The sequence below is a fragment of the Ictidomys tridecemlineatus genome, chromosome 13 (assembly GCF_052094955.1).
Source record: "Ictidomys tridecemlineatus isolate mIctTri1 chromosome 13, mIctTri1.hap1, whole genome shotgun sequence".
NCBI classification, from domain to species: domain Eukaryota; kingdom Metazoa; phylum Chordata; class Mammalia; order Rodentia; family Sciuridae; genus Ictidomys; species Ictidomys tridecemlineatus.
In genome coordinates, this window is record NC_135489.1 from 8,336,618 (window position 1) to 8,356,724 (window position 20,107).

The window sequence follows — 20,107 nt, forward strand, 5'->3', positions numbered from 1 at the left end:
TATTCTTATCCCTAAAACATTACCCTTATCTACCCATATTAATAACAACTTCAGTCTCTCAGGCTGCTGTAACAAAATACCATAAACTGGGCACTTTATAAGAACAGAAGATTAACAAGTGCAAGATTGAGATGCAGTGTGCATGGTGTCCAATGAGGGCCTGATTTCTGTTTCATGGATGGTAGTTTCTCCCTGAAAGCTAACAAGGTAGATGAGAAGAGCTAGCTCTCTGGAGAGTTCTTTAGAAGGGCACTATTCTCATTCTTGAGGACCCTACCTTAATGACCTAATTACCTCCAAAAGGCCTATCCCTAACTGCTTCACCTTGGGGTTAGGAATTCAGGATATGAATGGGGGGGCCACAAACATTCAAATCATGATGATGACCAATGGATGTAGTCAACTACAGAAGACATCAAACCACATTCCAAATGAATCTAAAAAGCAATATCCTCCCTCCATTTTGACTTTTCCCCCTAACCTCATAAAGGTTAAAATAGAAGGTTCCCTTTCTTTATTATCTGCTTTATCTTTTCCTCATCCATTCAATGAGCATTTGTTGAGCACCTTTTACCGGTTAAACATCCCTAATTTGAAAAATCCAAAGTCTGAAATTCTCCATAACCTGAAACTTTTTGAGAGCACAGTGGAAAATTCCACACCATTAAATTTGTTTCATGATAAAATTATTTTTAAAATTATATAAACTTACTTTTAGGCTTTGGATATAAGGTATATATGAAACATAAATTTAATTATCATGCTTAGGCTCAGATTCAATCCCCAAGATAGATAGATAGATAGATAGATAGATAGATAGATAGATAGATAGATAGATAGATAGATAGATATTTTTCCCCTAAAATTTGAAAAAAAATCTGGAGTTAAAAACATTTCTGGTCCAAAGCATTTTGAATTTAAAAATACTCAGCCAGTATAATCCAGGAACCATTGCAGAATGAAGGTAAGAATTCTAGCATCTAAAGTGACAGGCCTTTTTATGTCCTGTTTGTATTAACTTGGGATTTTGGCAAAAGAAAACAAGTGCAATTGCCTGTTTGGTTTAAGGCCCATATTATCAGAAGTTCTGTTTGTATGAAAATATGTTTCCCAAGGGAAATGTTTTTGAGAATAATAATGGGAAAGTTCTGAATCAATTTCCTTTAAAATATAACAGAATATTTATTTTACTAGGACTTTGTGTCTTTGTCAAACACAACTGTACTCTAATGGTTTTAGTAAATTGGTTTTGAATTCAAAGCTCTGGGGGCAATGGTTGGCAATGAGGACAGGGAAATGTAGAGGGCCTCTTGGTGCAAATGTGTCTTGTCTGACTGTGGCCCCGTAACAGGCATGACTCCTACTGTGTGCCCTCAAACACGCATTGTGACCAGAAACATGCAGAGAGGGTGAGACCTGGAGGGCATCACTGGGCAGGTGTTGTGGAGGAAGGTCTTCTGTGGATGGCATCGAGAATTGTACTAGATGCCCTGGGGTGGGCACTGCAATGTGCAGGACTTTGAAGAGAAGTGGACTAACCTAAGAAAACCTATCATTTTAAACAGTTTAAACCAGTGTAATCCCTTCTATTCCCACCCATCTCATCCAGCAGAAGCAAGTAAAAAAAAAAAAAAAAAAACAATCATAACTGCTAATGGCAATAAACCTCAGATTGTAATTAAGTAAACTTATCTAGAGAACTTTTCCACAAACCTGGCTCACAAAGAATGGCTACTTCTTTTTTTTTTTTTTTTTTTTTTAGTACTGGGGACTGAACTCAGAGGCACTAGACCACTGAGCCACATCCCCAGCCCTATTTTGATTTTATTTAGAGACAGGGTCTCACTGAGTTGCTTAGCGCCTCGCTTTGAACTCTTGCCTCAGCCTCCTGAGCCTCTGGGATTACAGGTATGTGCATCACCACACCTGGCCAAGAATGACCATTCCTGATGGAATGTCTGAAAAAAGATGTTTTAAAGACTTTAATGCACTCCACATGGTTCACAACTTTTCTTGAAAGAAATGTGTCATTCAAGACATCTGATATTTCCTGGATAAATTATCACACAGGGTTTCACCCAATAATCAAGTTTGTATCTATCAGATTTTAGTGAATGCAGGATAAGTGATAGTCTCAGCCTTGGACAACTACAGTATTGAGGCTTGTGTGTACCTAGTGCCCAGAAGCGGATCCATCTGTGACAGTGTGACTTTCAGTTTCCCCAGGCTGTCGTTTTGCTCTAAGGGTTTACTTGTACCAAATTTCCTTTTGTAGATTTTGTTCCCTGCATTCTGTCAATATGAACTCGGAATGTTCAAGTCCGTATCACTAACAGGCTTCTGAATGAACCTCTTACAAATGACAGTATCATGTGTCAAAACTGTATAATCATTTCTGACACATTCATAGTGTTCTCAGCAACCTAAATCTCTTTGCTAAAATGTGTAAGATCAGTAAGAGGAATCAAGGTATGAGAGACATACATCAATTCAGATCAACACCTACTGTGACTATCTCAGAAAATTAAAGTATAATGATACCAGAGTTCTGATCATACAATGCCTTCTTAGTCAAAGATGATATTATTTAACCATATCAGTCAATAAAATCTCCAGTGTATCATCTCTGACTCTGACTAGGCCAATCCTCCGACTCCCAGGCCTGTCTGGTATGTAGCTTCAGGAAAGTGGAAAGGTGCCCTTAGGACTTAGAGGAATACCACGTCCCTCCCTGAAGGCAGTGCTCTGAGGGCAGGACTTTTCTACCACACTCTTGAATTGCTAGATCCTAACACACTAGGTACTCTACAATATTTGAAGTATTAAAGAGAGAGTTCATAATTTAAGAAAACATTTTTTAAGATTTTTTTCATTTTTAACACAAAATAACAACATTTTTCTGCCTTCACAATTTTTCTTCAGCTTAAGCTAAAAACAGTGTGTTCTTCGGATTTTCAAAGTATTCCTCACATCAACATTTCCTACTATCTACAGTAGTCCAAGAGGGCAAGGAAGGGCTTTTTGTTTCACCTTCAGTACTCAAAGTGCCGGCCTTTCGTAGTGTTGATTTCCTACTGACCTGCAGTCTCACTGTCTCATTGGCTACCCTCCGTCACAGGCCTGCCTTTGTACCTCACTCTATGAAGGCAGTTCAGCTTTCACAGCTGAATGTCTCTGTGCTTGCACAGATCTCTCTACCTTACCTATCAGACCTGACACACCACTTTCCCTCTGGCTTGTTTGTGTATCCACCTGTGGCCACCCTGCATCCCGAAGACCTCAGTACTTGACACCAAACCACCCTAGGGAGTCCTCACTGCTTGATCGCAGTACCAAACACATGGAAGATGTTGGAGAAGTAGTTGTTGAATAAATGACTGAATAAGACCATGGATGAATGAGAATGCACCTCGTTATTTTCCATGCTGATGTTTGGGGTGGTTTTCTTACGTCTCTGTTGCTGCATTTTGTCTATGTATATAGAAAGGCACTCTTGTGGAGAAAAATTCCCTTTCAAAGACCTGATCAGTAATACAATATTACTGGATGTGAAAAACAAAATAATGTAGCCAAAGGTTTATGTCTTCTCTTGCATAAGCAAAATAAAGAAGACTACTTTTATAATCACAAGTTAAATTTAACATCTTACCTATTCGAGTATTTTGTTTCCAGTTTGGAAGCAGCATTTTAAAAGGGGATAACTATAGACATTTTGAAAGTGAGGAAAAAATGATGCATTTGTACCTTCAATTTATATCATACTGCATTCATTTAGGATTGGGAAGAGAAGAAACCAATTTAATAACATTTTATTGTACTATGTGAAAAGACTTAAATACAAAGTATCAGACAAAATGTACCACGGAGAGATCACTCAAGGAGAGCCCACTGTGCGTGATTCATTAACATCAGAACAGGCATCTGAAACAAGGAGTTGTACCTTAGGTTCTTTCCAGTTCAAGACATTCATAGTCTTTGTCCAAAAAATTCTCCAAGATTAGCCTATGGATCAACACATAACCTATGCATGGAGGAATGTATATGAATCTGGCTTGGGAAAAAAAATAATACCAGGAGAGTGTATTTGGCACCCAAAACTGCAGGAATTGCCCTTGCTATAAGACAGTACCTTTACCCTCAGAATAGCCTACAATTGAGTGGAGGGTAAACACAGGGAGGTGGAAGCATTCTGACAAGTTATGTATAATGTTACTAAAATCTCAGAATCTGGATAGTCTGGCCAATGTAGAATATACTAAATGAAATGTGAATGGAAAGAGAGACATATTTATTGAGTACTTACTACATGTTGTGTCCCACTTTTACTTATTACATATAAGAATCAATTCATCTTTTAGATAAGCTGTTAACACCAGTTTGCAAACAAACTCATAAGCAAACAATCTCAGACGACCTGTAGTAATGTCCCACTTTTACTTATTACATATAAGAATCAATTCATCTTTTAGATAAGCTGTTAACACCAGTTTGCAAACAAACTCATAAGCAAACAATCTCAGACGACCTGTGTAATTACTGAGAAGCCAAACACTAGATACTGTTAAGATAAAAACTTAGGCCTGGATCTCTTGGATCCTGGAATGGTAAGAAAATGTGGGAGGCATATTTTCAGAAAAGTACATGAAAAGGTGGAACTTGGCATACATTTGGAAGAGGACTAGGGTGTTTGAAATGAATTTTCGTTCTGAGATAATTGCTGATTCACAGGCATTTGCAAGGTATACAGGTAAATCCAGGTGTCTCTTCCCCTGTTTTCCCCGGTGATGACACCTTGCAACTCCAGCACACACCACAACCCAACATGGACAAGGCAGTCAAAAGGCAGAGGGTTTCCATCGCCACAAAGGGTCACATCGGCCACTCCTACACTTGCTTCCTTGGTAACCGCAAAACTATCTCCATTTCTAAATTTGTTGCTTCAAAAATTGTTCTGTAAATAAAATCACAGACTATGCAGTGTTTGGGACTAACAATCTTCACTCAGTGTACTTCTCTGGAGGCTCTTCGAGATGGTTCCTGAATGGGGAGTTCACTCTGTTCTGTTGCTGAAGAATATTCAACTACGGTTTGTTTGATTTTTCACTCATTGAAGGTCTTAAGTGTTGTTTCCAGGTTTGGGAATTTACAAATTAAATCCGTATATAGATTCACCTACAGTTTCCTGTGAATCTAAGGTTCTTTCCTAAGAACGTAAATGCCCAGGTGTTCTCTGCTTCATCATAGGATAGTTGTTATGCCAAACTCTTCTCCACTGCGCTCTCATCAGTTCAGGCTCCCCTAACAATAGATGAGTGGCCCGGGGCTTTGCTTCTTCACTGGTGTGCAGGGCTGTGGCTATTTTATTCTAATTTTAGCCACTCTGTAGTTACATCTCATGGTCATTCTGTCTGAATTTTCTCTAGAGTCACATTCCGTTTGCTCTCCGGGTGTCCTCAAGAACGTTTCTTCAGGCACTGTGTGCGTGTTCAGTTGGCCGTCCTTTTACACTTGAACACTGGCATGCTGCTTCTGTCTTGACCTCCAGGGTTTCTGGTGGGACTTGCGATGCCTGCTGACTGCTGGTCCCTGCAGTGGGAAAAGGCTTGGCCATGATGAGGTCGAGACGTTTCCCCTAGCTTCCCTTGAGCTTGACTACCATGTGGCTTGATGATGGGTGTCTTTGGATTTATGCTCCTTGGAGTCTGCTGAGCTTCTGGGCTGTAATTTTGACCCTTTCCCTAAATTTCACTCATCTTTTCAGTACTCTCCCGCCCAGTGCTACTTCTCTGATAATGACCTCGGATATATAAACAGATTTTTTGTTATATATTCCCCATGTCCCTGAGGATGCAATTTTTTTTTTTTGTAGCCAACTTCCTTCTGTTGTTCAGACAGGATCATTTCTACTAGTCTGCCTTCAAGTTCATTGATTCTCTTTTGACTCCTCCATTCTTAATTTTAAAATTTTTCAGTGTGCTCTCTCCGCCTAAGTTTTCCACTGTTTCTTTGATTGTCTTCCATGTATTTGCTGCAACTTTCAACTTATTTACTAAAAGGCTTACTGTTTTTTTTTTTTTTAAGAAATGTATTTAACTCCCAGTTGCTTACTGAGTGTTGTCTAAAATTCTTGCCAAATAATTAAACATTGTTGCCATTTCAGGGGTGGCATCTGTTGATTGATTGATTTGAGATGGGATGAGTAACATTCAATTTGTAACATTCAGTGAGTAACATTCATTGTGTTCTGCATATGTGGGGTATTATGTCACAAAACTGGACCCTACAGAAGGGTCCTACTGATAACCCCTGGAAGATGAGGGTTGACTTGCCACTTGGCCTCCCGGAGGCCCAACTCAGAGTCTCCTTTCACTGCTGGGCCATGACAGCAGTTTTTTTCTGCCTGCTGGACCTCATCCAGATAGTTCTGCATGGGGTTTCCTCGGACACCACCAGAGCTTGGGGGCCTCGTTACTGCCAGCTAGCAATGACAGTCCAATTTAGTTACCTGTTTTGTGGCCATGACCAAATAACCGGACAAGAACAACATCGAGGAGGAAAGGTTTACTTTGGCTCGTGGTTTCAGAGGTTCATCCCATGGTTAGCTGACTCCAAAGCTCCGGGTCTGAAGCAAGGCAGAACATCATGGCAGGAGGGTGACAGAAGAGATCACCTCAGAACATGACAGCCAGGAAGCAGAGAGAGCTCCTCTACCCAAGGACAAAATAGAGACCCCAAAGGCACACTCCCAATGACCTACTTCCTCCAGACACACCCTACCTGCGTATAGTTACCAACCAATTAATCCATTTCAGTGGATTAATCCACTCCATAAATTAGGTTAAGTGTCTCATAATCTCATCACTTCACCTCTGGAAATTCTAGCATGTCTCCCACATGAGATTTTGGAGGACACCTCATCTAAACCATAGCAATCCTCCCAAGGAGGATTGGGGAACTTCTTACCACCTGACCAGGATGAAATGATGTCCTCTCTTCTCGGCATCTTCTAGCAGGAGTGGAGGTGGGGCTCTTTTTTTTTTTTTTTTTCTTCCGTGAGTTTGGTTGGATTCAAGCATTTCTGTCCACGAACTTTTGTCTTGATCTTCCTGGTCCTTTGACAAAAGCGAACCGACTTAGGTTACATTTTCATTATGGCTTTTGTTTCTTCATCTGTCTCTACCTATTGGTGTTCCCAGACGGTTAGCATCTTTGTGGTGTATATACAGCCCAAGGAAAACCCCAGGAGATCACCAGACTGCCAGTTGTTTCCCAGGTTGCCTAGGTGGAAAGCCTCTGCTCTTTTACTGAGTCTTTAATGTTTGCTTTGTGAATAACAGAGTTTTTAGATATCCTTAGTGAAAATGTAAATTGATATAATGTTTCTAATGGAGCACTTGGCAGTGTGTATAAAGGATTTCAAAAATAAACATCCTCTTGACCAAGCCATTCTACTTCGAGGAATTTAAGCCATTTTTAAATGTATGTATTTGCATGAGGCTACTTATTACAGTGTTGATTGTATATCTAAAAGCAAGAACCCATGTTTTAAAAATGGTTTGTATTTTAAGTAAAATTGATATAATTACACAATTTTACGTGAACATAAAAAAGTATAATTTTAAGAAACCATATACATTTATATATACAGTATATCTATTTATACGTATATAAGCAAATACATTAATATGTATATGTTTTTTCTTTTTTACTTCTCTATACTTTCCAATTATTTCTATAATAAACATGCTTAGATATGGAAATGTTTAAAATAAAACAATTGGATATAAACATCCTAAAATAATCACATCATTTTTCAAAAGATTTATTATAATTAACTTCTTTGGGCTAAAGTTGTTAACTTTTAAAAAATATTGCAAATTTCATTTACATTTTATCCTCTTTAATGCATACTCTTGAAGTTTTATATGTTTAGGAGAAAATATTAGCAAAACACAGATCTGGCAGATCACTGTTAAACAAAATACACAAAGAACTCTTAAAGCCCAATCATTAGAAAATATACAAGCTTACTTAAGAGTTGACAAAAGATATGAACACAAAACCCACCATGATGACAAGATAACAAACAGGCATAGGAACAAACATCAGTATCCCACATGACTAGGAAACTTTAGACTATAACCACAACGACATGCCCCTGCAAAATCACTAAAATTTCCAAAATCCAAGCATCAAATTCTGGTGACCATGTGGAGCTAATGCAAAGTGCTTCAGCCACTTCAGAAGACAGTTTGTCAGTCTCTTACAAAACTGAACCTCTAATTACCATATGATTCAGCAATAGACATCCTTGGTATTAATCCAAAGGAGTTGAAACTTATTTCCACTTGAAAACTTGCAGAAAAAAAATTTTATAGGAGCTTTATGTATAGTAGAAAAAATAGGAAAGCAATAGAGATATTTTTCAAAAGAGATAAACAAAACGTGGTATATCTAGACAATGTGATATTATTCACCACTAAAGAGAAATGAACTATCAAGCCACCAAAAAAGGATGTCAATGAACCTTCAATACATATTGCTCTGTTGAAGAAGTCTATCGGAAAATACAACACACTGTATGATTCTAACCGCACAATATTTTGGAAAAGGCAAGTATGGAGACAAAGAAAAGATCAGTGGTCATCAAGGTTCAGGGGAGGGAGGGATAAGGTGTGGATCATACAGGAGTTTTAGGATAGATGCTTGGGATTAGACATTTGCCAAAACCTACAGAATGTACAACACATAGTGAAACCTAATGCAAACCCTGGACTCAGTTGATAATGCGTCGACGTTGGTTCATCGATTTTACTGAGCACCATAATCCTGAGAGATGTTGTACAGAGACGGGTGAATATATAAACTCTATTTCCTGCCAAATTTTGCAGTGAAACTAAAACTGCTCTTTAAAAACATTACACACGCATGCTTGCATGCACCCACACCCCTGGTTTTGAGGAGAGCTACAGGAAGCAGTCTGACAGGGCTCCCTCCTCTGTTTCTGGTGTTAGCTGCATGTCCAGCAGTGCTTTATCAAAGGTGCTGTTTAGAGTGCAGAGCCCAGGGAAAGTGGCAGCTCTCCTGAGGATTGGATGCCTCTTAGAAACAAAAGGCACAAGAGCCATCCTTCTCTTCTTTGACTGAAAGCGGTTGTTTTCAATAGTCATCTTCTCATCTGGATCTGTTGGTGCATATTCCTGGTCCCAACACCTGCCAGGCGTCTTGAGGAGGAAGGGTGAAGGACATCCCAGCAGCAGGGAGGGGCAGTGCAGGCAAGACCTGAAGCCCCCACTTTCCAGAACAGCTGGGCTGAGTACCAAAGTACAAGAACTCTTCTCCACCAAGTTTTCCCCAGGCACATTTTAGTTTTTAAAGCCCCTATGTAATGACTGTGACTATTATCACTCCCATCTCTGTAAACTCAGACACAGAGAGGCTAAGGAATTCAAAAAAATAATCAGAAGATGATTCTGCTGCTTCTGACTCCCAAATCTATGCATTTCCCAAGGCACTTGGTTCATCTGACATAAAATACACTCCAGCATGAGCTCTGTCTTTGAAGAATTTTTTAGGAAACGAAATGCCTCATACAAATCACCTTCCTCCAAGCCTATATTTTCACCAACTTCTTTTCCATTTCCTAACTTGTTCCTATACATTTGTATCCAAAGCATTTGTCCAGAATCACCCGATATAAAATAAATAATCTGCTATTTTCTATTTTTAACGCAATGCAGTTTTCAATGAAATATAAATAATTCAACCCCTCCTCCTATGTCCAAGAACAATAATTCCTGCTTTGTATCTAAGACAGGAAAAACACTCTGAGTTTACAAATCCATGAAAATTTATCTGTTGCAGTTGCTAGTCAGAACGGAAAATAAATCAATTAGCTATAACCAATGTGAATTTATCCTATGTTTCAGTGTTGTTAGCTGTTAATAGCTTTGGTAATGTCACCAGAATCCACATGCCACATATTTTGTATGTCATTGTTTCTGAAAATAAGTTAACATTATGTTCCATCAGATGATTGAACTTTCAATAGATATTTACTCACAATAAGACTTGCATTGTCTATTGGATTGCTAGATAGCTCACATCTAGTTAGGAGTATCATTCCAAAGAATCTTACATAAAGTATATAAGCTTATTACTATACAAGCAGCACTCACCCTCATTAAGTAACCTCACTTGTGCAATTTAAAATGGTATATAATTTAGTAATTTTCAAGTGTGATTTAATAATGTCACACCCTTTATCCAATACCTTACCTCTGCTCTTAGCTCACAGATGACTCTATCCTTGCTGTTTTGAGGTGTAGATTTTTCTTTTATATCTCCTGAAATTTCTCCTGTTTCACTTTCATGTTGACTGTGAAGAATGTCAGGCTGAAAAACAAAGTTCGAACTATAATCACAACACGCTACAAAAGCTAGCTGGTTCCAGACGAATGCCCATTAATCTTTCCGATTTTTTAAAATCTTTTTTTATTTTCCATGTGGATTCCGACAGGCCTTGTTGTTGCTATTATAACTATTATAGTTGGACCATTTATTACAATGCTTGTAGTTGAAAAATACTGATTTGTTACGGAAAAAAATCAGCAAGTCTCCATAAATCTCATCCTTCAATTGAAAAGTGGACAAAACTCAGTTACCTCTGCGTATTCCTAACAATGGGTCAGTTGACTTCCAAATTAATGAATTAATTCTGATCTTTTAGTCCAGAATATTAATACCTCAGTGCTTTTTATAATCAGTCTTATATCTATTTAACATAAAGTATAAATATTAAATTTATTGTAGCAGAGGCAAACTTGGAGAAAAAATATATAAATGGTGCTTGGATTGGTAAAATGTATATAAAACATCTAAAAATACCTGAAAAATACCAATAAAACCTAGGAACAGGTATAAAACCTAGGAATTTGAATACTATTAACATAAATGGTGATATTTCTCCACACCTGTTCTTATAATTAGAAGTTTTTAGCAGAAATATGAAATTTGATAAATATATAAAATATGTAGCTATTCATACATGCTGTTCTATTTTATTAATGTATTTCTACCTTATATCATCTAGGTAAATGTTTCCTCATGAATTATATATAACTTGTATATAATCTCATGATAAATTAGAATACACAAGACAATATAATACAGCCTATTCAAAAATTTAAAAACAGGATTATTCATGACATTGTTAATGCTGGTAATATTACCAGTATGTTCTAGTCTCCAGGAACTGAACTTGAAACATTGTCCTAGTTCATGCTGGTAGTGACCCAAGTGTTAGGCACTGCTATTATTTTCCCTACTCTACAGAAAAATGAACCATATATTTTCTTTTTTATTATTGGGGATTGAACTCAGGGTCATTCAATCACTGAGCCACATCCCCAATCCGATTTTGTATTTCACTTAGAGACAGGGTCTCACTGAGTTGCTTAGTGCCTCGCTTTGGCTGAGGCTGGCTTTGAACAACTCGAGATCCTCTGGGGTTATAGGCATGCACCAACATGCCTGGCATGAACCATATTTAAAAGAAGCATAAGCATCTTTGTAATCTACAAAGTTACTAACTAGAGGGAGAAAACTTTAAGAGGCTTTTTATTGAATTCGTTACCTGCATCTGAATTCAACACTGCATTTGTAGTTATAAAGATAAAATCTAGTAAAATAATTTTCTGAAAAGCAATAAGCTGATAGATAGTAGAGGAAGCATAGTCGAAGAGGCCAGAGTCCCAATCCGAAGGCAATGGAGTACACTAGGGACAGGAGCTGATTTCCCAAACACTGCCGAAATGGTTCAGTTGGCTCCATGAAGACAGCTCAGGAGAGTTGAGAGTCAGAGCAAGAGATACTGCAGAATTCATGACCATTGGTCTCTGCGTGTTCAACCCACTACCATGTGAGTTAAGTGGTGCGACGTTAATCCAAGGTAAAGTAAAAGGAAAGTCACTTTGACAGAGGAAATGGTGAGCTGCAAGAATTAAACTGTTTTTTTTGTTTTTTTTTTTTTTTGAGTTGGGTTCACCAAAAGAAAATTCAGCTTCCTCTGGACACTTGATGGCCCTGGCTTACTTTCAGAAGGCTTAGCTTTTAATCCACAAGAAACTATGTCAATCAATAAATCTTCTCATTGTCTAAAGGAGTCAGAATGTAAATTTCCCTAAACAACAGCAAAGGAAATCCACACCAGACACTTGAAAATTTTTATTTTCACTCATCAATGTCAATGTCAAAATCAAAGCTCTCTGAACATTCAAAGACCCCAGGAGCAAGAAGAAAGGGGAAAAAATGGCTAACACCAAGATTAAGAAACAGAATGCCAGGTGTTAGGGGAGACACTAACAAGAAGACACAAACTACAGAATAAAATAATACACTGATTTAAAAAGTAACTAGTATCTTCAGGAAAAGGCAAGAATATACTGCATTAATTTCTTTACTTTTTTTTTTTTGGTACTTGGGATTGAACTCAGAGGAACTTAACTACTGAGCCATACTTGCATTGTCTATTGGCCTTTTTTATTTAATTTACTTATTTATTTGCTTATTTACTTATTTACTTATTTTCAGACAGGGCCTTGCTAAGTTGCTTAGGGTCTTGGTAAATTACTGAGACTGGGCTTGAACTTGTGATCCTCCTTCTTCACATCCTCCTGAGTTGCTGGGATTACAGGCATGTGTCACTGTGCCCAGTTAGTACATTGCATTCATAAATTTCAGAAGTTTATGACAGAGCAAATAAAAGTTTTAAAGATAATAAAAGATCGTCCCCTAAGAAATTTCACAATGTATCTTTAGACAAATTTCCTGGACGGGCTGGAATACAGAATAGAATTTTGGAGTGTCCCAAGGTTCATCCTTGCCCCTGTGAACGTCACACATTTGCTCCTTAGGTCAGCTCACATATACTGGTGGCATTGTGCACTAATCAAAATGCTGACCGTCTCCAAATGTCTATTTGAAGCCTGTTTTTCCTACTGAACTTGAGATATATTTCCAGGTTCCAATTTCTCATCTTTGTAGACATCTCAAACTCAACACCTTGGAAAGCCATAGTCAGAACTTCTCCCTCAAACCTGTTGGTCCATCAGTCTTCACCAACTCAGCAGATATCAATCCCATCTTCCCCGTGGACCAGGTCAACAATAGTGGATACATTAATTCAATCCTCTCATGTGCCATCCAAATTAAAAGCAAATCAATTTGGTTCATCTGCTGAGCCTTTACAACAATTATAAATCCAGTTACCTCTCTCCAAATCCACCACTGCTATTCTGATTAAAAGTTGCCAGGATCCCTCACTTAGCATAGGAGTAGCCTCCAACCTTCTGTTTCTACGTGTGGCCCCATGCTCTCTTTCTCAAAACAGCAGCCAAAGAAAGCTCTAGAAAGTAATTCAGATCCTGTAATTTCTCTCTGCCCAGATCCCGTTAGCAAGTTCCCAATCAGCAAAAGACGCACTTTAAAGTTATTTTATCCACTTGGTTGTACCATCCCTCCCCCCTCATCTCCTGCTCAGCCACCCTGTCCGTCTCAGTGCTCCTTTCAAGCACAGAAGAGCAAAATAACTAAATATAAGAAATGACACAGTGTGCATCTGAAGCTACTAAAGTAATATATAGCAGAGAAAACTGATAAATTAATGAAACAGCTACTTTCTACTTGAAAAACTGAGTAAAATTGATTATTTTGCAGTTTTGAGTTTCAGCTGGAACTCACTTTAATTTTGCCACTTACCTCTTTGACTTTAGGTTTAGATTAATGGAGTTGTAACAATCTATTTAGAAACTGAAATTTGAAAGCAGTGGGCTTGTGGATGCTAGAGACGATTAATTTAGAAACATTATGAATGTCATCCACAAATGACATGTCACATTAGTTAAATTGCAAGTGACAGAAATAGCAGGTACCAGTTAAAGTGAGTGAGTCAGCATCAGAAAGCATTTTCCAAGTTCATGTCCTTTTATTTAATATTTATTTAGTATATTCTCTTGTAAGGTCTTTCTTCTCCAAGGTTGCACTGAAGTATATTTCCAAAATTACTCTTTAAAAACCCACTTTTCACGCTGCAGTGTTTACAGAAAGTTAAACCAGGCAATGTGCCACGTCTGTGACTTCAGAAATATCTGCCATGATTTGTTTTTGGAAAATTATCAACATTATATGTCAATGTGTATTGTGAATCAAGACAATCATGGGTTGAAAAAATAATCTCAAGATGATGTCTAAAAAATGAAAATATTGTATATCATATCAATAAAAATTTTTCTACTTATCCAAATATGGTAGGAAGAGAAAAATTCATAACAGAATGGCACAAAAATATAATCCAACCCATCCATTTATTTTCATTTTGCCTGTCATTTTATCTGTCAGGATGGTCTGCAAGGATTACATAAGTAAGGCAGATTGCGAAATTCTGTTCTTTGTGAAATAACGTGTGGAATGTTGATGTCAATATCATGAACAATACAGCACCTTTCAATCTCGCCTGAACACCAAACTCGCCATCTCTCCCATTGCTCTGGTAAAGGATCCTGCAGCTTCCCTTCATGCAGAAGAAGCCATGCATTGCCAAGATTTCCAAATACTTACGATAAAATCTACCACAATAAAATCTACTCCTGCATGCATCTACAGGAGTCTTTCCTTCTTTTCTCTTGTTAAGGAATTTAAATAACTCCTAGAATTGAAGGCTCATTATTCCACTTGCCCTCAGGATTTGACATCTTTCCTAAGGTTTCCTATTTAACTCCTCAATACTTCTCACTTAGGTTGGGGACAAGCGACTGAGGGGGGTCCAGGGGAGAGAATCCTCCTTACTTCCAGGCTTGGCGCTTTGGCTCCCCTCTTCCTTCTGTCTGCCAATGCCCTTGGAGCGCAGTGGACCACCTTCTCCCCACCTTTCCCTTTCCCTCGGTTCTCCACTGGCTTCAGCCTTCCCCTGGCCTTCCTACACCCACATCTCCACCCTCTCTTACTTGAGTCCTTGACAGAAGTACACATGGTTTTGAAAATATCCTGTCTCAGACTCAGGTTCAAAAAAAAAAGCTAATCCTTCTCCCTTCCTCCTAGATTTCTGTGCAAGTCCTCCTTTTCCTTCTGTCCTGCCTAGCGTCATTCCGCTAAGCCCTATGTGCTTTATTGGATAACCCACCCAGTGTCACCCCCTCTCCTCCTTTGGCTTCAGCCACCATCTATCTGTCACTGTTCAAGCTTCTCTTTATGGTCGTAAATCAAAGGTGCTACCAAACATTTCCATCTCAAACTTGATAAATTCATAGCTTTTCCCCCTATGTTTTACTTCTTGCTTGTTTGTCTCCTAATGAACGGCCACCTGGTTGACAACTTCAGGAATCTGTTAACTTCTCCTTCTTGGTTATGTCCCCTGCACCCCAACACATCCACAACATTTAACTAATCACCGGGTTTTGCCATTTTTTCATCCTGTGTATTTCTCAACTCTCCCTATTTCTCCTCCCCCAATGAGCGTAGGAAACCACCTACTTCTCTCTGGATGACCAAGACAAATTTGACAGTGTCTGTATCATCCTTGCCCCCAAATCTCTTCTCACATTGAAGGTGAGTTGATTTTTGAAATTGTAATCGAATTGACCCTGGCCAGTGCTTTTCTAAGACTCTTCTCATTGTCTTTGTTGTGATGCATACGTTTTTAATTTGACCTTTGGGATAACTATTGAATATCAATTAATTCAGGATAAAAGACCAAGTTTTATTTGTTTACCAGGTTCTGATAGTAAAAGGTGAGGGATGTGAGAAGGAATGGCACTCTAATGCCAGGATATCCAACAGCCAGGTTGGGGTTCTAAGTGATTTCAGTTAACGATGAACCCATAAAGACGTCTTCACACACTCAGAGACACCACAGAGAGGCACTCCATGCATTAGATCATGGCTCAGAATATTTCAGCTGAAAATTTTTAAAGTAAATTTTATCTAATTCTTTTCTATAACCTTAAATAATAGCAGGAAAGCCAGCTTTGATAAATCAAAGCTTGGTTAAATTTTTTAGGTCAAAATAAGGACAATAAGTGAATTATCTCAGGGGTCTGTGTGCTCTTTGACTCTCATGCAGATCTATCCTTCAAAAAATTCTTTTTTATTATTTTGGTAGTGATTATTTAACCCAGGGGTGCTCCATCACTAAACTAATCCCCAGCCCATTTTATTTATTTTTATTAGACAGGATCTTGCTAAGCTGCCAAGGCTGACCTTGAACTTGCTATCCTCCAACATCATTCTCCTGAGTAGCTGGATTACAGGAGTGCAGCACTGAGTCAAGAGTCAGCCTAACATTTACATTCTTAAAGTCTGTTTGCCTACTTTTTTGTCTTTTTTTTTTTTTTTTTTTGGTCCTGGGGATTGAACACAGGGAACTTAACCACTGAGCCACATCCCAGCCTTTTTATTTTTTATTTTGAGACAGGGTCTCATTAAATGGCTAAGGCTAGCTTTGAACTCATGATCCTTCTGCCCCAACATCATGAGCTGCTGGGATAGAGGCCCACTTCACCATCCCTTAAAGTTTGTCTTAGAAGAGTGATTTTTTTTTCTTTTTAGTTTTTAAAATAAAAATTTCTAAGGAATTTGAAATAATGGCACTTTAAATGAAATAATTATATCCGACTTTACTGCTATCAGTGATACTCCAACCTTACAAATTTGTGTTTGTTGCTATGTATTCAAAGTTAATGTCTGTTAATTTTAGTTCTTGAAAACATATTTATACTTTATTTCTTCCAGATTATCACATTATAACATGCATTTATGCTTAAAATTTGTTTTTCTCTATAATATGCAACCATATTTAACATATGTATGGTTGAGGCTGTAAGGCTCTAAACGTCAAGTTTTTTGTAGTGAATCATCTTAATAATTATTATGAGGGAGGCTTCAAGATGGTGGAATAGAGATGGCCTCTTCCCTGGCTGTTTCGTGGTATGAAACCAAGAAAGAAGCTTTTCAGCAAACTGGGTGAAAAAAAAAGTGGGGGGCAAATGTACTGGGATTTATCACTGGGCATTCAAAGCAGATTGCAGACTTAGGAGGTTGGATATAATAAAATAAGGAAGAAATCCCCAGCAACGCCCACGACCGCGGCTGGAGGCAACAGCCAGAGGTGCCCCTCTGAGAGTAAAGTGGACGGATAAGGAAATTAAAGGAATTCACATTTGCAGGAGGCCTCAGGAGTGTCTGGGTACTGAGAGTTTAGAGGCCCAAAACAAAGCCCAATTAAGCTGGAAGGTGTGCTACGCAATATACTTATGCAGAAGAGAAGCCCCGTCTCTCTCGGTTGTGTGCAGAGAACAAAGGAAGAAGGAACCCTTTTGCAGCCAACGTGCCAGGGCCATCAGCTGGAGGAGGTGATTCCTGGCAAACCCAAGTACCACAGCGAGGGTGCCTAAGTGATAAGGAGAAAATCAGACGAGGGCAGAAGTTTAAACAGGGACAACTGGTCATGGAAACCCTGCTCTCCAGCTCTGCCCACCCCCCAAATCCAGTTGCTTGCAGGACCCACTGGGGGAGATGAGCCTGGCAAAAAATTCAGAAGGACAATGGTGGATGACATTGATATTGTAGACTGAACCTGAGACCAGAAAAACATGGGGTCTGCAAGTGACATGGTGGGCTAAAAATTCGCTCCGCCATTGCACAAGTAGAACCCAGTGGAGATCCCTGGGTGCAGTCCTCCAGCTTGGACCAGCCATTGCTGGGTTGTGGAGGTGTGGGAATTTAAATCTCCAGACCAATTGGCATTCATAGAAGAACCTGGAGCCCACCTAAGCCTACCTGCAAGAGTCCCACCTACAGGATCTCCTCTCCCACTCTAGCAACCCCACCCTGAAGGTGGAGCAAGCATCACACTGCAGATCACCCCAACTAAAGCTGAGAAGGGAAGCTGAGAACCTTTTGAACTCCAACAGAAACGATTCTTGAGCTTTTCATTGAGTCTTTCATTCATTCTTTTTCTCTGTTTAATTGTGACCTTAACAGTTCATGGACATTTATATATATTCAAATTTGTTTCTTGTTTCTGGAAGCCAGTAATTTTTCATCGATCAGTATTTTAAGGACTAGGATGTTTCATTAGTATATTTCAGATTTGTTACGTGTTCTTTTATTTTTATTTTTAATTTTTAAAATTTCTACATTATATGTATTTATTTCTCTCACTTACCTGTTTCACTTGATTTTTTTCCTTCATCTGCTAACAACCTATCTCTACTGTTCTCTCTTTCCCTCTTCCTTTAATGTTTTTTTTTACTTCTATTGTTTCTCCTCTCCCTCATAATCATCACATGCTACATCACTTCTGCCCTCTCCCTCTCCATCATTCAAAACTGTAAAACCTCTTGCAAACTTACTGTTTTTACTGTGGGAAATAAGCTTCAGAATTGACAAAGAAATAAAAACTTTCCATGATAAAGAAAAGTTAAAAGTATTCACACCTGGAAAAACTACACTACAAAACATACTCAATAAAATACTCCATGAAGAAGAAACGAAAAATAAAAGAAATGAACACAGCAAAAGTAAAGACTATGCTGGAAGAATAGCCAATCAAAGCAGAAACTAATTCAAATCAAAAACTAGAAATGAACCAAAATGCCTGGGAACACAAATCCTATATCAATAATAACCTTGAACATTACTGGCCTAAACTCATCAATCAAAAGACATAGACCAGCAGATTAGATGAACAAACTAGGTCCAACAATATGCTTCCAAGAGATACACCTCATAGGCAGAGACATCCACTCACTAAAGGAAAAGGATGGGGAAAAATATAATCCATGTGGATCTGGTAAGCAAGCAGGGGTTTGTATCCTCATATCAGATAAAGTGGACTCCAAGCCAAAGTTAATCAAAGAGACAAAGAAGGACATTTCATACTGCTTAGGGTAATCATATATTATATTATATTATATTATTATATTATATTATATCAACAAGACATAATAGCCTTCAGTATTTATGCCCCAAACAATATAGCTTCTACATACATCAAACAAACCCTTCTCAATTTCAAGAATCAAGTAAACAACGACACAATAATACTGCGTGACTTTGACACACCTCTCACAGTACTGAATAGATCCTCCAATGTGAATTAAAACTACACAGAGATTTCCTCTCACAACAGTAAGAATGGCAGTTATCAAGAATACAAGTAACAATAAATGTTGAGGAGGATGTGGGGAAAAGGCACACTAATACATTGCTTGTGGGATTGCAAATTGGTGTAATCACTCTGAAAATCAGAATAAGATTTCTCAGAAAACTTGGCATGGAACTACCATTTGACCCAGTTATCCTACTCCTTAGTATAAACCCAAAGGACCACATTCAGCATACTACTGACCCAGCTGTATCAATTTTTATAGCAGATCAATTCACAATAGCTAAGCTATGAAACCAACCTTGGTGCCCTTCAACAGATGAATGAATAAGGAAAGTGTGGCATATCTGCACAAAGAATATTACTCAGCCATAAAGAAGAATGAAATTGTGGCATTGGCCAGTAAATGGGTGGAGCTGGAGAAAATCATGCCGAGTGAAATAAATCCCCAAAAAGGCCAAATGTTTTTTCTAATAAGCAGATGCTAACACCAAAAAGTGTGGGTGGGGGAGAATAGAAGCCATTGAATTAGACAAAGGGTAATGAAAGGAAGGGAGGGGAAATAGAAATAGGAAAGATAGTAGAATGAATCGGACATAAGTGTCTGATGTGCATATATGAATAGACAACCTGTGTAACTCCACATCATGTACAATCTCAAGAATGGGATCCTGATTCAAATAAGTTATACTCCATGTATTTATAAAATGTCAAGATACTCTGTACTGTCATGTATATGTAAGAAAAACAAATAAAAAATTACTGAGTAGTTGTTTTAAGAAAACAAGAAATTATGTTTTAATAGGTAATTATCAAATATAAACTAATCATTTACTAGAAATTCATCTCTTAATGAGATCGATGAATAGATATTTTTCGATTAGTCTGTGTATACATAGGTGAAATAACTATTGATTAAATGAGATAATAATCATCGTTAGTTTT

At 38.2% G+C, this 20,107-nt stretch overlaps 1 protein-coding gene across 1 annotated transcript in view; it reads right to left on the minus strand.

The window, feature by feature from the left end:
- The window catches only part of Ccdc102b (coiled-coil domain containing 102B), a 113,140-nt gene that overhangs the window by 36,065 nt on the left and 56,968 nt on the right, over window positions 1-20,107 (minus strand). Inside the window, exon 5 of the mRNA XM_078029903.1 lies at window positions 10,279-10,395. Coding sequence (XP_077886029.1) covers window positions 10,279-10,395 — 117 coding nt within the window. The remainder of the gene's footprint in view (window positions 1-10,278; window positions 10,396-20,107) is intronic.